At 39.3% G+C, this 16093-nt stretch overlaps 1 protein-coding gene and 1 long non-coding RNA gene across 3 annotated transcripts in view; one reads left to right on the top strand and one right to left on the bottom strand.

The window, feature by feature from the left end:
* Positions 1-3653, bottom strand: part of lrba (LPS-responsive vesicle trafficking, beach and anchor containing) — an 807866-nt gene extending 804213 nt beyond the window's left edge. For both annotated transcript variants that reach the window (XM_073042906.1, XM_073042907.1), the window contains exon 1: positions 3016-3653. In XM_073042906.1, the coding sequence (XP_072899007.1) occupies positions 3016-3291 (276 nt within the window). In that variant the 5' untranslated portion in view covers positions 3292-3653. The remainder of the gene's footprint in view (positions 1-3015) is intronic.
* Positions 3654-3718: 65 nt separating this feature from the next.
* Positions 3719-13166, top strand: LOC140726478 (uncharacterized). Its single transcript, XR_012098646.1, has 2 exons — positions 3719-3755; positions 10233-13166. It is a non-coding gene; the product is annotated as an uncharacterized lncRNA (long non-coding RNA).
* Positions 13167-16093: the final 2927 nt, after the last annotated feature.

The raw sequence follows: 16093 nt of genomic DNA, 5'->3' as shown, positions 1-16093 counted from the left end.
TTTCTGAAGCATCACTTTTTGAAGGTGCCTTGGATGCTGAGAAGTTAAAGGAGTCTAAAGCTTTCTGCAGCCTTTTCCAATCCTATGCAGTTGTACAACCAGTTAGAATGCTCTCCACAGTACATCTGTCGGAAACTGCAAGATCTTTTGTGTCATACCAATTCTCCTCAAACTCTTAATAAAATATAACCACTGTCATATCATCTTTGTTCCTGCATCAATATGTTGGCCAAAGATAGATCCTTAAAGATTGTGATACCCTGGAACTTGAAACTGCTCACCCTTTCCACTGCTGATCCCTCAATGAGGACTGGGGTGTGTTCCCTCGACTTACCCTTCCTGAAGTCCACAATTAATTTCTTGGTCTTACTGACATTGATTGCAATGTTGTTGCCACGATACCACATACCAGCTGACCTATCTACTTGTACACCTCCTCGTCATCATCTGAAATTCTGCCAACAATAGCTGTGACATCAGCAAATTTATAGATGGTGTTTGAGCTGTGCCTAGCCACAGTAGCAAGAGTAGAGCAATAGACTAAGCATGCATCCCCGAGGTGCACCAGTGTTGATTGTCAGCGAAGAGGAGTTATTTCCAATTTGAACACAGTGTGCTCTCCTGGTAAGGAAGTCAAGTTGCAGACAGAGGTACAGAGGCCTAGGCTTTAAAGCTTTTTGATTAGAACTAAGGGTATGACTGTTTTGAACATTGAGCTGTAGTCAATAAACAGCAGCCCGACTCAAGTATTACTCTTGTCCAGGCCAATTGCAGAGCCAGTGAGATTTCATCTGCTATAGACCCACAGTGGTGGTAGACAAATTGCAGCGGATCCACGTCCTTATTTAGACAGGAGTTTAATCCAGCCGTGACCAGCCTCTCAAAGCACTTCATCACAGTGGATGTGAGTCCCACTGGGTGATATTTGTTGAGGCAGCTCACCCTGCTCTTCTTGAGCAATAATAGGATTTTTTCAAGAGAATGTAAAATATTGAACTTCAAGGGACCAGATCATCCCTGTACACTGGTGAAATAAAGCCAATACATATGTGCAGCAAGTCAAATACAAAGCAAATGGCATGTTGGTGTTTTTAATGAAAGGGTTTGAGTACAAGAGTCAAGAAGTCTTTCTGTAGTTATATAGGATCTAAGCAAGATCACACATGGTGTACTCTATATAGCATTGGGCTTATCCAAGTACAGATATACTTGCCAAACAAAAAGTAAAACCAAGCTTCATTATACTTTCTGGCTTCTAATGTGGCTTGTTTTTCATACTAAGAAATGAAAGTCAAGGCCTGTATTCCCCAGAGTTCAGATGACAAATCTGATGGAAGCAAGTCCTTAGAGGGCTCACTAGGGTGAACATGTCTATCCAAGGAGTATAGTACGAAGAGTCACAGTCTCAGAATAAGAGAAAGGCCATATAAAAATAAGATGAGGAGAAATGTCTTCATTCAGATCTGTAACTGCTGCATCTCATCCACGTTTGCTTAATTGTCTGAAAGCTCAACATCTCATTTCAGCATTCTTTTTGACAAATGACAAGCACAAATTTGAGTCTCACTACTTAGACATCACATCAGGATCATGAACATAGTGCGAGCAGTACAACTTAACATATAATGGATGTCCACATTGTGATAATGTAGCCAAAAAATGCATCTACATTACAAGTGTACCCTAATAAATAATATATCCCCCTATGCTTCAACATGAACTCCATTTGCAGGCTTGCAGTTGGGATTCACATCATTTTAAAAAGTTACAATGTAGATATATTACAGTTTTAACATTTTGCTCTGTTGTCACCCAAATACTGTGCAACAATACTTAAATTAATACTCCTAGCTAACATGTCACATTAGCAAAACGGTATCAAATCTTTAAACAATATAACTTCTTTTTAGCTTTAGTTAGCTTTATTTTGACTGATATTTGCTCAGAACTGGTAATAAGGGAAATTTCAGCACATTCTTCATAATTTGTGTTGCCGTATCAATCCAGGGGTTTATCCTACCCCCAAAAAGAAATTATTAATTGCTGGGAAGTACTGATAAAAATTTGCATTGAGCAAAATCAATTCAAAACCCATAACAAAATAAAATTACTATGGCACAAGAAAATTCTCATACATGCAATTATATTGCACATTTCAAAATATTGGCATTAAGGTGCCACAAAATGTTGAATCAATGCACAGTAGTTAAGTTACCAGGCAAATAATGGAGAGATCTAAACTGACAGTCCAGTTCAAAGCCCACCATAGTCTACTAAATTTAAAACAAATTAGAATTTAAAAGAAAATTAGCCATTAATCATGATCATAACTTCAGGATTGTTACGAAAAACTATTTGGTTCACCAATGCCCTTAGGCAAAGTGCATGGTCTTGTCTCTATATGACACTAGACCAAAGGCAATGTAGCTGACTAACATAAATTCTGAAATGGCCTAGTAAGCCACTCATTCAAGAATTAGTAAGTAATTACTCTGACAGCAACATGAAAAAAACTTTAAAAATCAATGAAAAAAATAAGAACTTAACAATCTGATCACCTTCCTTTTCAGACTGAACCTACACGTAACAACCCGATATTACCTACTTTCAATAAACTCAAGACTTGCACATCGTGGTGCGATTTGGAATTTCACTTCCGCGTCTATAGTCCCACAGACCTCAGCACGATGCCAAGGATAAAACCTTATTTAACACGCGACCCATCCTTCAAATATACAAAGAATGCAACCGGTGAACTCAATTCACAAAAATATAAACGTTGTACAATTCCTCATCTCGCTGCGCTATGCAACAAGCAAGCGTCTGCATGAGGCTCCTCCAAAACTTTCCATCGCCAATATTTCATCAGCACAAGCGAATAACCAAAATAAAACGCAGCAGGTTCCTACGTTTTCAACTGGAAATGTAAACATGGAAGAAATGCATGTTGTAAACGTCCAAGTGGATAACTATGTGACCAATTGGGGCTGGGGGGGGGGGGTCATACTCTCTTACCAGGTTAAATATGGTTTCCACGATATCTCGGTTGGTCACTTCACCGGCCTTTAAGAGACTTGTCAACACTGCGAATTTCATCCTGATCCCACGAATAGGTAGAGAAGGGTTGAGGCCCAAGGAAGCAGCCGCGTCGGCACCTGATGAGATGTTCCTGCTGGTGTGGGGAAGAGTGACTTGCCTCTCGTCCACTCTCTGCTCCCCGGACACGGCTGCAAGTGTCGACTGGCCTCCCCGGGAGTCGGCGGGCTGTGAACTGCCGAACACATTCGACATGACGATCTACTCAAAGAACAGGTAGGCAAGTGGATGAAGGGAGAAGACTGGAGACGCAAGAGAACTGCCACCGGTGGACAACTTCGAGGCGCACGGCGAGCCGAGCTCGGCTGCTGCCCCGAGACTGCTCTGCAGCGCTCCCCGTCTGTCTCGATCCGGGCCCACTCACTCGCTTTCCACTTGGGCACCTCACGGCTCTCAGGCTGATACACGCTCCGGGTCAGATAGTTTTAAAAAAATAACACACAAAGTTTTTTTAAAAAGAACTTCAGGGACGAAACAGACAGATTCTCTTCCTCGTTCCTCAACCTAGTGCCGCCATGACAGCGTCAAAGCATCGGCTCCAGCTTCCGACGACGCGCTCGAGGTAAAGGCGCGCGGGGCGGGAGGGAGGGAGTGCGCCTGCGCACGGAGTCTGGATTGGCTGGCCAGCCGCTCAGGTGTTCCGACAGGTAAAGATGGAGGTGAGTGTAGGGGGTTGGGCGCTGGAGGTGGCAGCTGAAGGACTGCAAGGACAGAGTGGCCGTGAGAGCAGAACCCGGCGAGTGAACAGGAAAGATAACAGGGGAAGACCGTGGCGTTCACGTACTTGTCGCGGCAAGTCAATCGCAGCGCCATCTGCTGCGCTGGGAGACTTTCCAATCATAGACTCAATTTGGATAGTAAAGTTAGCTCCAATTATGCATAGGGCATAGGTAAATGTTTTGTTTTTTGCTCGTATTTGGAAAGCGAAGTTCAAAAAAAACCGGAAAGGTGATCCATTTTAGAGCTGTCAGTATCAATGAAGATAAAAGGAGTTCAATGTTTCGGGTTTGGGGTCATTCATCAGAGGTGATTTGAAGGACTTTGGGAGGAAGGTTGTTGGATGACATTTATAAACAACATTTCGACTTCAGTAACAAATTCAATATTAAGATAGTGGGAGCCAATGCATATTAACGAAATAAGCGGAAAAGAGCAGACAGAGGGAATGTAGAATTGGATGAGCAGAATTTTACAGACAAGTAGGCCAGATAGTTGGAGGTAATAAAAGTGTAGCAGCACTTTATACAACATACCTGAATGGTCTTAATTCATAGAAACCCAAAATACTAACTTCTGCTTTTTACCCCCACAGAAGAAGGCTATTTCAAAAATTCAGAGTACTTTTATTGTCAATGTATGCAGTATACAGCCCTAAGAATCGTCTCTCCCACCCCCCACCCCCCCCAGACAAACAGAAAACAGAGAAAACCATGGAACCTGTTCAGAGGAAAACATCACCCCCCCCTGCACACAAAAAAACAAATTGAGCAAACAGCAACAAAAAAGAGCAAAATACACAATATGAAACACAAAATCAAAAGAGTCCAGACATATTCAGTCCAGCTCAGTGTTCGTTATCTGCAGACCACCCCAATTCAAAATCACCAAAAATAGCAACAAAACAGAGTGACCAGAAACACATCATAACATGAACTACAGAGTCCAACCCACAAACCGCATTGATTAAACCTTGCCCAAGACCCAGAACTCTGGCACCATCCTCTGACAGCATCGAGGAGGACCATCTCCAGGAGCAGGGAGGGAGAGAGAGAGAGAGACTGAGATTGGCTGACTGACACACACCTTCTGCGGCAGCAGAGTGAGAGGCTGCTAGATAGCAATTAACACCCCTTTTTTTTGCACTTGCCTCAATGATTTCAATCTTCCTTGGCATTTTAATGGGCAAGATCGATGAGAAATGGAGTCGATTGTGGGCTTGCACCCCATCTCCAGGCTGCTGGGCCTCATGGAATACCCTCAGAAACAGACATTGGGTTCATGCCAGCTCCCAGGGGAGCAATTCCATTCACCTCATTACTCTTTCCTTGTTTCTCTGTTCTCCAGTGACATTCTCTCACACATTCCCATTGTCTCCCCTTTGACTCTTCACCATGTTCCTATAATAAGGGGTAACTTAAAGAGTTTATTTAACTTCTTAGCACATTTTTTGTGATGTGGGAGAAAATCAAAAGAGCCAGAGGAAACCCATACAGTCACAAAAAGAATGTGCAAATTCAATCCCACAGTTGTGAAGCAACAACATTGATGCAACACTAGTCTCTAGCCTTATTCAGTAACATGGATTAATATTTAAAAACCTTGCATCTATTGTGAATATCTTTGGTAATTAAACCTTCCTGACCCTCATGTGGAAAGTTCACTGAAAATTCACTACCTCTGAGTGAAAAAAATTATTCTCCTCACCTCTGTCATAAATGCTCGAACCTGTACTTTGAGACTGATCCCTAAAATTCCAACCTGAGGAAACATTATCATTTGTCTGCTGCCAAGCCTGATATTAATTTTGTATGTTTCATTGAAATCACCTCTCATTTTTACTAAACTAAAGTGAGTATAAGCTTAATACACCTAATCTCTCTTTGTACAACCATGCCATAACAAACATACAGATTAAGAGAAGGAGTCATCTACTTTACTGCTTGAGCTTGCTCTGACATTTAATAAGATCATGGTTGATCTGAGTATAACCTCAGCTCTGCTTTCCCAATCCAACCCCCCCCCCCCCCAACCCAGTTGTGAAAGCACATTCATAAGGGCATGGCTATCTACAACTTTGAATTGCTGTGACAAAATCCCTGTGACCTTAAGATGACTCATTGACTTCATGTTATTTTGTTCTTTTTAAACTCACCTTTATGTACTCATGATAGAATAAGAAAATATACTTTTACGTAGCAACAATTTTTCACTTATACAGCACCTTCCAACAACTCAAGGCAGGGAAGAGCTGAAGGGATAAGACAAGACAAAACCAACTGCAACGGCTGCACACCTCCCCTTAAAAGGTGTTATATGGTTAGATGGTAATGTGGCTTGCCCAAAGAAATACTGAAAAAATACCGAACAAAAAAAAGTAGCTTCAGTGGCAAAGTTAATAAAAACAGGCACTTCAGAAAGAAAGAACAACAAACTGAATAGGCCAGCAGAAGTATTACCCAATAATATTTCTTCAGACCACAGTGGTTACAATTCAAACAGATTTCTAAGTTTGGCAGTTAGAATACTGCTGAACCTCTATGTTGTTCCCATGACAGGAGGCTTCTGGTGATTTTGTTGATATCATAAGGGTAACTTTTGTCTCTTTACCAATCAATTCCTTTTGAAAATCAGGGCAGCAGGCCAGTCTTTTCTCTGAATAAGTGTTTGTATTAAAGACATTTTGATAATCTGGTAGCCTCGGGACTTTGGTGGACTGGCATATTTTCCAGACTCTTAAACATTACTCCTATTCATACATAAAAAGACTTTTGATTGTTTTTATAGGTGTTACACTGTTGCATGATAAATATTTTGTCAACCAAGTGAGTTTAAAAGGAGCATGAGAATGACGTCCCAGTGAGTTTGAATGGAATGTAGGAAATAGAGCATCAGTAAGTGTAAAAATAGCATAGTAACAGCATCCAAGTGACATTAAAGGGATCCATGGGAAATGCGTCCCCATGAGTTTAAAAGGGCATGTGAAAACAAGGTCCTATTGAGTTTAAAAGCAGTGTGAGAATGGGGTCCCAGTGAGTTTAAAGCATGCATGGGGAAAGAGGGCTCCAGTCAGTTTAAAAAGAGCATAGAAAATAGGGCACCGGTGAGTTTCAAAGGAACAGGGAAATTGAAGCTCAAGTGAATTTAAAAGAAGAACAGGAATCCGGGCCGTAGTGACTTTAAAGGGAGTGTGAGAACCAGAACCAGCTTAACTATCAGGATTTCTGAACAATGTAAGAAAACAGGTTATCATAGTTTTGTTCAAAAGATTGCTTGAAATCTGTCAACTTAATTCTTGTCTAATTTGAAATGGACAACCAGCACTTCAATCCAAATCAGGTAGAAAACATAATAAAATGGATCCTAAAGTAGTCCGGCCTTGGTATACTTTCAGACTGATAAGCAGAACTGGATGTAACATAGCTTGTCCTGCAGCCCATAGAAGGTGACTGGAGACACTCCCAAACAAAAATAGTGCTGTTTTTTGTGTGTGGAATTGCAAATACCCCACTTGCATTCTAATGAACATTGAAACATGCACATTAATATAGTGCAATAAATGTGGTTCTTAACAAAGGTGGATAGAAAATTATTCTGATCTTCCTGTGTTCAAATGGATAAGAAATTGACGGCCAAAAATATTTTTTTTAAAAGACTTGGGTTTATATGCAACCTCTGTACATTCCACTCCATGTTGTAGAAAAGGATTTACTGCAGCTGTACAGTCAGCATTATAATTCAGGAAAGCATTCACAAAATTATGATAATGACCATTGGATCCAAAATTGGCATAATGATAGCAGGCAGAAGATAATGGTGGTAAGATGATTTTGTGATTGGAAAGTGGTGTACAAGGATTGGTGCAGGGACCTTTGTTGTTTGTGATATATATTAATGACTTGCATGTCAATGAAGGAGCAATGTTAAGTATTTAACATTTAACATGCAGATGATACAAAAATTGGTGAAGTTTGGTTAGCGAAGAATGTTGTTGAAGGCTACAGCATGACATAGACTCAAGAGAGTCTGCAGATGCTGGAAATCCAGAGGAATACACAAAATGCTGGAGGATCTCAGCATGCTGCCTGACCAGCATTTGTGTGTTACAACATGACATAAATCTGTTGGAAAATTATGCAGGATATTGGCACTTGGAAGTCATTCCCAACAAGTACATAGTAATGCATTAAACCATAAGATATAGGAGGAGAATTAGGCCATTTGGCCCATTGAGTCTGCTCCACCATTCCATCATGGTGATTCCACAGATATCTCTCTCAACCCCTTTCTCCTTTTTCCCTGTAATCTTTGACACCCTTACTAATCTAGAATCTTTCAAACTCCAATTTAAATATGCCCAATAATTTGGACTCCACAGCCATCCAGGACAATGAATTCCACAGATTCACCACCTTGTAGCTAAAGAAATTCCTCCACATCTCTTTTCTGAAGGGACATCCCTCTATTCTGAAGCTGTGACCTCTGGTCCTAGACTCACCTACCATAGGAAATACCTTCTCCACATCCACTCTGTCCAGGCCTTTAAATATTTGATAGGTTTCAATGAGATCCCCCATCATTCTTCGAAACTCCAGCAAGTACAGCCCCAGACCCTTCAAAGACTCCTCATATGTTAACCCTTTCGTTGCCAGAGTCATTCTCATGAACAACATTCCCGCTAATTTTATTTACAGCTGGATGGACCAACATCACTCTGAACAAGAAATTTTTACATGGCCTGAAAACTGCACAGCACTTTAAATTTTTTTTTTTAAATATGCATACTATGAATATTTAGAATGAAAGTTGAAAAATTACAGTTTTGATTTCATTTATTAATTGAAGGGTATAATGAAATACAGTATAACAAAGAAAATCTTTCATGTTTTGTGAACTTTTTCTCATTATAACAAATCCATTGTCTATAAGCACTGTCCAGTTAATTTCAAATGCAGATAAAAGGTGGATCTTAATTCCCTTTAGATTATCCAGATGTTCCCCTTCTAGTCTGTTTCTAGATTTACATCTGATTGAATTCATAGGACTAAATCCACATTTACAATCAGTACTAGAAGCTTAAAATATACCAACAAGAAATAACAGTTCTTCAAATTCTTTGTTTCTAAACTCATAATTCAACATATCTCCAGTCTTAACTTTCTCAGAAACAACACATTTAAAATCAAATTATTACTGTGATATTTTTGAGGCAACACTTTCATCATAATTCATGATAGTAGCTGAGTATTCTTTTGTCAGTCATACAACATTCTCTTTTCCAAATTCAAAAATGGTTGCATTTGAAACAGGGTCAAAAGCTTGCCATTCTCTTGAAATCTATTATCCAAGTGAATACACACACATTGAATGAATCAAATAATAGATGCAATATCAACATTAGAACATACAGGTGCAAGCAGATCTTTAACTTCATCACTCTAATAAATGGTATGGCTGGGATACTGTGACCTTAACCGTGTACTGCAGTGATTCAATTGTATTCAAATAGCCTTTCTGAAGGAATTTACAAAGAAATGGCAGATCTTCTAAAACATCGTTATAGGACAGTTAATGCTGCTTGATATTGTGAATTGGTCAGAATCTTAATGTTGATTGGATAACTACATTAATCAACTTGCTGTTTGCATTATTTCAAAATTATATTAACATTATAGAAAAGAAAATTCCCGCTGCATGACAACAAAGCTAGGTGCATGAGAGTAATTCAGTTACTGCGCAGCCACACAGCTTGGAGGGAACAGTGCTTGTGGACATCCTCTGAACCCTCTCGAGATTAGATCAGTGGAAAATATAAAATCCTCCTTTAGGATCAATCATTAAAAATAGTTTTTTGTAACTAACTGGTAGGTAGAGATTATAAAAGAAGTGCGAGCTTTATTTTTTTTTATCAGTGTGAGTAGTAAGCAAGATCATTGGACTTCTCTCCTTCAACCAGAATCGCGATCAGTGCCAAGGACCTCTGAGATTCTCCAGCCAGTCATAAATTGAAGTGCTCAGTGAGCAGAAGGGATTGAGGCTTGCTATTGTATGAATTATTCTACTCTCTGTTTTAGATTTGTTGTCTTGTTAATCATTTGCTAATCAAAAGTCTTGTTCTTTTTCAATTATTTTACATAATCATCTTAGACTTGGTATTTTGTATATCCTTTTATGTGTTTCTTTATCACTTATTATATTCTTTTTTTAAAAAAAGAAAATACCCTGCAGCAACCCTGAAGTGTTCCTTCTCCCTCAGTGACCTGAATCCTCAAAGCTTGTTTATCTTTCCCTTACATGGGCTGAAGGGATCATTTCTATGACACAGCACACACCTGTGTCAGGTGCAGTTTCAGGAGTAGTGCAAGAGAGCTGATAAATTGTCTTGACCTAAAACATTGACTGTCCATTTCTCTCCACAGATACTGCCTGACTTGCTGAGTTCCTCCAGTTTTTGTGTGTTGCACCAGATTTTCAGCATCTGCACTGTTGTTGTAGTGTCTGATTTTCTGTGTGACTTTTTGCCTGCTGTGAACTTTCAAAGCTGCAGTTCTCAATGACAACCACAGTTAAAAGTAATCAATCTAAATCAGCTGACCTCGCCCTGAGAGGAGTGGGATAGATATCAGATGTCATAACAATGGAAGTGGACACTCAGACAAAGATTGAAGTGGCCCATGTAAGACGGCAGCCTTACTTGCAAAATTGGTGAATTGGAGAATTTGCTGTTTCTTTTCTGCTGGACTCCACATTAATGTTTCAGGTATGGACCAAATCTTTAAGTAATGCTCCAGCAAACTTGCATTTGGAGGCTACTTTCCTGGTTAAGGGCCACACATTTACATTCACAAATGTGTGCTTCTCTATTCAAAGCAATCTAGGTGCTTTGTATGTTGATGCACATCATCATTGCATGCAGTTAAACTCTCTAGTTGTGGACATTATGTAATCCAAAATGTCAATTTGGTATTCTCTTGCAAAGCTCACCCCCACCTCCCACAGCTGACCTGCATTTTGCACTTTGATCTTCCCATAGTGCACACCTAAACTAACCATCTGAGGGATATTCCAGAGCTGCTTAGACAGCTGAGCTGATTTTGCATACCAAAAGCTTGTTTGATCAGTTAGTAGTTACCAGGTCTTTGGATTTAATTGGTCCTATTCCAAATGAGTATTATCTGCCAAACCAGTCCATCAGAACTACTTCACTGGCTGTTAAACTGCTGTGGAAAGTCCTAAAAAGGGAAGTGAAACTAGCAATATAAACACCCACCTTTCTTTCTTCTCACAGTACCATTTCATTACATAATCATGTTACAAACATTTGCTTCTTGGCTGTCTTAAAATGGACCCTTGATGAAGAGCGTCAGCAAGAGCCTGCTTCAAGCAATCTGCATTTGGATGGCAGAGTGTGGTGCAGCTCACAGAGACAATACCTGTGGCAGAAAGTACGTAGGCAGAACCTGAGTTTCCTTTCCATCAAAACAACAATGCCATTAAGAGGCTCTGGTTATGTCAGATAATATATACAGTACGTCAGCTATTTCCCATAGGAACACCTGTTCCCTGCAAGATCTGATTGCTTCACATTACCTGGGGATATCCAGGTCACAAATGCCTTCAAAATCTTTTGACTCTGGATTTCTTAAGACTCCACTGAAGGTATTTCTGGGGTTTTCTGTTAAAAGCCCAAAATTGTATTATCTATTTAACTGATGAGCCTTTTGACAGGAAAACATATTTATTAAACTGATTTCAATAAAATGAGCAGGTGCTTGCATTTCCATCAATGGCTGGCTCAGTACAGACAGAAGCAAGGCATCAGTGACGATGCAGATATGACAATACACAAGGGCTTCCATGTTATCAATGTGCACCTGGTGTACAAACACAAAATCTTATTTATACTGATGTGCACAAGATTCCACTACAACTGACATGAAGCTTTCATCCCGCAGGGTGCTTCACGTCTTGGAGACCAGGGATACCCAACAATATTACAATGAATGCCAAGTGACCATCAAGTATGTGATAGATCAAGCAAAGGGCATCGGGAAGATGCACTTTAGATATCCAGGTGGTTACAATATGCAATGATCCACACAACATTAGGCAACAGCAGGTTTGGAACTGCAAAGAGCAGCTGGGAGAATGATTCTGTAGAGGAGGAAGATAATGGGAATACAGTGAAAGCTGCTTGCAATATTTCAGTGAGTCCTCAGATGTAAAGTTTACTTCAGTCATGCCAATAGACCACTTTTAAAAGCACTAGCAATGCCCAGTCTCCCATCAACCCCTCCATCCTATGTCATGATCATAAAGTAATCATGTCAGCAACCAACTCTTTAACATTAGTTTATTGTCCACATCTATTCACTTTTCCCTTTCAACATAAAATTAGTTGAAAGGCAACCAAGAATTGGTAAGATGGAAAAGATGAAATAGTAAAATTTATGGGACTCTATTCAGGTAAAAAAGTCCCTTCCATTTTCTTTGTTTCTAACTTTTGCTCAAAGCTTTCGGATTAATATAAATGTTGGATCCTGAGCAATGGTGGACGTAAATGCTAAACCCATGTACATTGAGCTATTTCTTGTACTTCCTTGGATGTTGCAAAGGTAAAAAAGGAAGTCCTCAACCCTTACATCCAATGTTCCCTTTAAGGTGTGTGCATGCACACATCTTTTGCTACTAGCGCCCAAGGAATTTAAACTGCACACAAAAGGTTGTCACCCTCTACCACGTTTGCATGTTAAGTATATTTCATGATCGTACACAATCACATTTCCTTTTCTGGTGTGTGATGCGGAAAGTGTTGACAATATGGAGTCTGTCAATTTTAGAACTGGCTTATTTACTGTATATTGTTTTTATTGAAGAAATTATTGATTCACTGTGTTGAATTGCAAAGAAGAAAAGGTTATGAAGCACAAAAGAACTGCTAGTTTATTTTAAAGCAGAATAGCTTAATGAAACAGTAGAAGCTATTGCACCAAAAGCTTATGAGATCAGGAACTTGCAGCATGAGAAATATTTATGCACACAGTACAGAGACTTGTGTTACCTTCATGTATTGTCACAATGCAAAATTTGCTGGAGAATTTACAAGTGGGAAGAAGTGGAGTGATATTTGGAAGCTTGACTTTTTAAAGTGTCATTTAGCAAGCAAATCTCATATGAATGGTGTGCAATATTTCTGGTGAGAAAATCTTTCATTACCTGCTACAGGCCCGCTACGTATGTTTTGTGAGAGTGCAGATGAACCCAGAACGGAAATAATCAAATCCAGCAAAGATCAAGTTTTTTTATTGACGCTGTTTTGCTAGCTGTTAAAATAAATACCTTTATATATAAAATTCAGTGTGCACATGTTATTGTCACTGGGCAAAAAATTGTAAAGCTCAAGAATTTTATGCACACTGGTCATTACAAATTAGAGGGAACATTGCTTGCCATAACAAATTGAGTATCATTATAGTGGAGCTAAGAGGAGAGTAGTCATTGTTGTCACAAGTCATGGTCCAGTTCATGACATATTTTGAGAACCTAACTAGAACAGGGAAATAAAGCAAAGTGCTTATTTGCTTATATCTTCTAGTCTGACTGCAACAACCAAACTTTATCTTGTCAGTTATATTACATTCATATCAATCCATTAAATTCCAGCAGCATTGAACATTGCATTTTAATGTTCTTTTTCTCACCTTCTTTCAAATTCCTTATGTAATATGACACCACGTTAGTCAACACTCATTCCTACCCCCACTTTCAACACACCTCCTCAAAAGCTTCTTGGTACCACTTTATAAGGCATTTACCTAATAGTAAACTTTGATACAAACGGGAAGAGAATGCAAAGTACAAGGAAGAAGGAAAGGGCGCGAGAAGTTGGAGCTGCAAGGCATGTAAGTTTTCTCAGAACCGAAATGTTGAGATGTGTACTTCATTGCTACAGGATGTCACAATTAATAAAGAAAACTTAACCGTAAAATCATTTATTTTGAGTCAGGTTTAGTGTTAAAATAATAAAAATCTCAAGCCCAAGTGCAATCTAATTTGAACCTATCATGCTACCCAATGGGCAACTGTTAATCTTTTTAGAACTTGAGGGGAAAATGTTTTTACATTTTCTGATGGCAAAATTACACATCGACTGCTATTTGCAGCAATTAGCAAAGTAAAGGATAAGTTAGCCTTTAAAATGAGTGATTTGAGTACTGGATTAAAGATGCCTCATGCAATTATATGGAATCTATTTGTGAGACCACATCTGGTGTACAGTTTTGGTGAAGGTATATTATACAGGTTCTAGCATGGAGGATTTGTTGTATGAGGAAAGATTTAATAGACCAGGTCTAAACTCTGCAAGAATGAAAGAACATCTCATCGATACTGAGAAAAATCAATAAGCTCAATACTGAATGCAGGGAGGATTTTATTTTTGAAGGAGCAGTCCACAGCCAGGGATTGATCTTATCCATTTAGGATGAGATAAGGATGAATAATCTTAAGAATTCTTTGTCCCAAAGGCCTGTGCAGGCTCTTTTCTTGGTTTCATTCAAATCAAGAGACTAATACATTTATGGATATTAAAGTAATTGTAAAATAAACGATAGTGCAGGAAAATGTAATTGAGAGAGAAGAACATCTATGGATAGGGTAGACAGAAGGGCCAAATGGTCTTTTTTCTACTTCTATTTCCTATGCTCTTATTCATCAGACAATCATGGGACACATAGTACTGTTAGGTTTGATGTCACCTGCTGATTACCTCTGTTATTAGTGAAGAGTAGAGAAGTAGATGGCATCTGAAGCAATGTCCTCTTCAAGTTATGTTCACTCAAACAGCTATACTGGGAAAATGCTGACTCCCATGAAAAGGAAAATGATGGAGGGTCACTAAGAGTTGTACAGAGTACCAGAAACCCTATCAGACAAAATTTCCATAGTTTTATGGAGAATGGAGAAATTCAGCAAGACTGACAGTTTAAAGTAAATGCAAAGGTGCCATTTATTGAGGAGCAGATACTTATGTAGAACTTGAAATATTGTGCATTATGTTAAATGGCAACCCTGCAAGCTATGAATTTCAGCAAATTACCTTTTTATTTTACCCATGGAATTGCAAGCTATCAAAGTTGTTGTGAAGTTTTCATCCAAAAGGTTACTCTAACATTAATCTCTTGGAGACGAAGAATACCCAGCAATAATGGCACCCAACAATATGATGATGAATGCTCAGTGATTACCAAATATGTGACAGAATAAGCAAAGAGCACTGGGAAGATACATTACAGGTGTCCAGGTGATTACAATGTGCAATGCTCCACATATTATACAACACCAGAACAGCTAGGTACAGACCACAATCATCAGTGAATGATTCTGATGATGAGTAAGATAATAGGAATACAGAGGCAGCTGCTTGCAATGTTGTTCAAAACTGTCCAAATCTGTTCTCCCATAAAAAAAGAATGAATGATGGGCCAGGAATTGAAGGTTTGTAAAGTGAATGGGTGAAGGATGACCAGAAAGGAGAGGGAAATTGAAAAGGTCCAGGGAGAAGAGTGGAATGCTCTAGTGAGGCTAAAATGAAAAGATTGTACTTTGGGTCAAGGAGAAAAGTGGAAGAAGGATGAATGTGAAATTTTTCTTACAAAATGTTCTATATCTCACCTTTTTTCATTTTCTGTCTATCCAATTAATATACAGATCCCAAAAAAAAAACAAATAAAACAATCACATTCACAAGGAAATCTGCAGTTGCTGGAAATTCAAGCAACACACACAAAATGATTGTGGAATGCAGCAGGCCAGGCAGCATCTAAAGGGAGAAGCATTGTCGATGTTTTGGTCCAAGACCCTTTGTCCTGACGAAGGGTCTCAGCTCAAAATGTCGTCAGTGCCATAATCACATTCAGCTGGCTGCCTTTTGCCTCCTAATTAGCTACTTGCTCTCTCCTGCAACATTCATGGGCAGAACCAACAAGTGCTCCTCCTGAGAATCATCTTCATCAGAGGACACTACCACTTCAGCTGAAGCATTATACTATGGTGGTGTACTGGGGGGAGAATGATAAAGCTTTGTACTGAATTCATGGAAAGCATGTGGATGTAATTGAAAATAGATGGTCAGTTTAAGTTCATTTTGTCACTTGTAATTTTTGCTGTCGCCAGTCTTCCCTATTCTTGAATGATAGACACTGATGGGTATTTCCAAATGCTTGGTGCTTTAGGTGAAACCAATGGATAGTTACTGGATTGTTTGTGTCAGTGGATTGGG

This window comes from Hemitrygon akajei, chromosome 4 (genome assembly GCF_048418815.1).
Source record: "Hemitrygon akajei chromosome 4, sHemAka1.3, whole genome shotgun sequence".
Classification (NCBI taxonomy): Eukaryota; Metazoa; Chordata; class Chondrichthyes; order Myliobatiformes; family Dasyatidae; genus Hemitrygon; species Hemitrygon akajei.
This window is presented reverse-complemented; position numbering and strand designations above follow the sequence as displayed.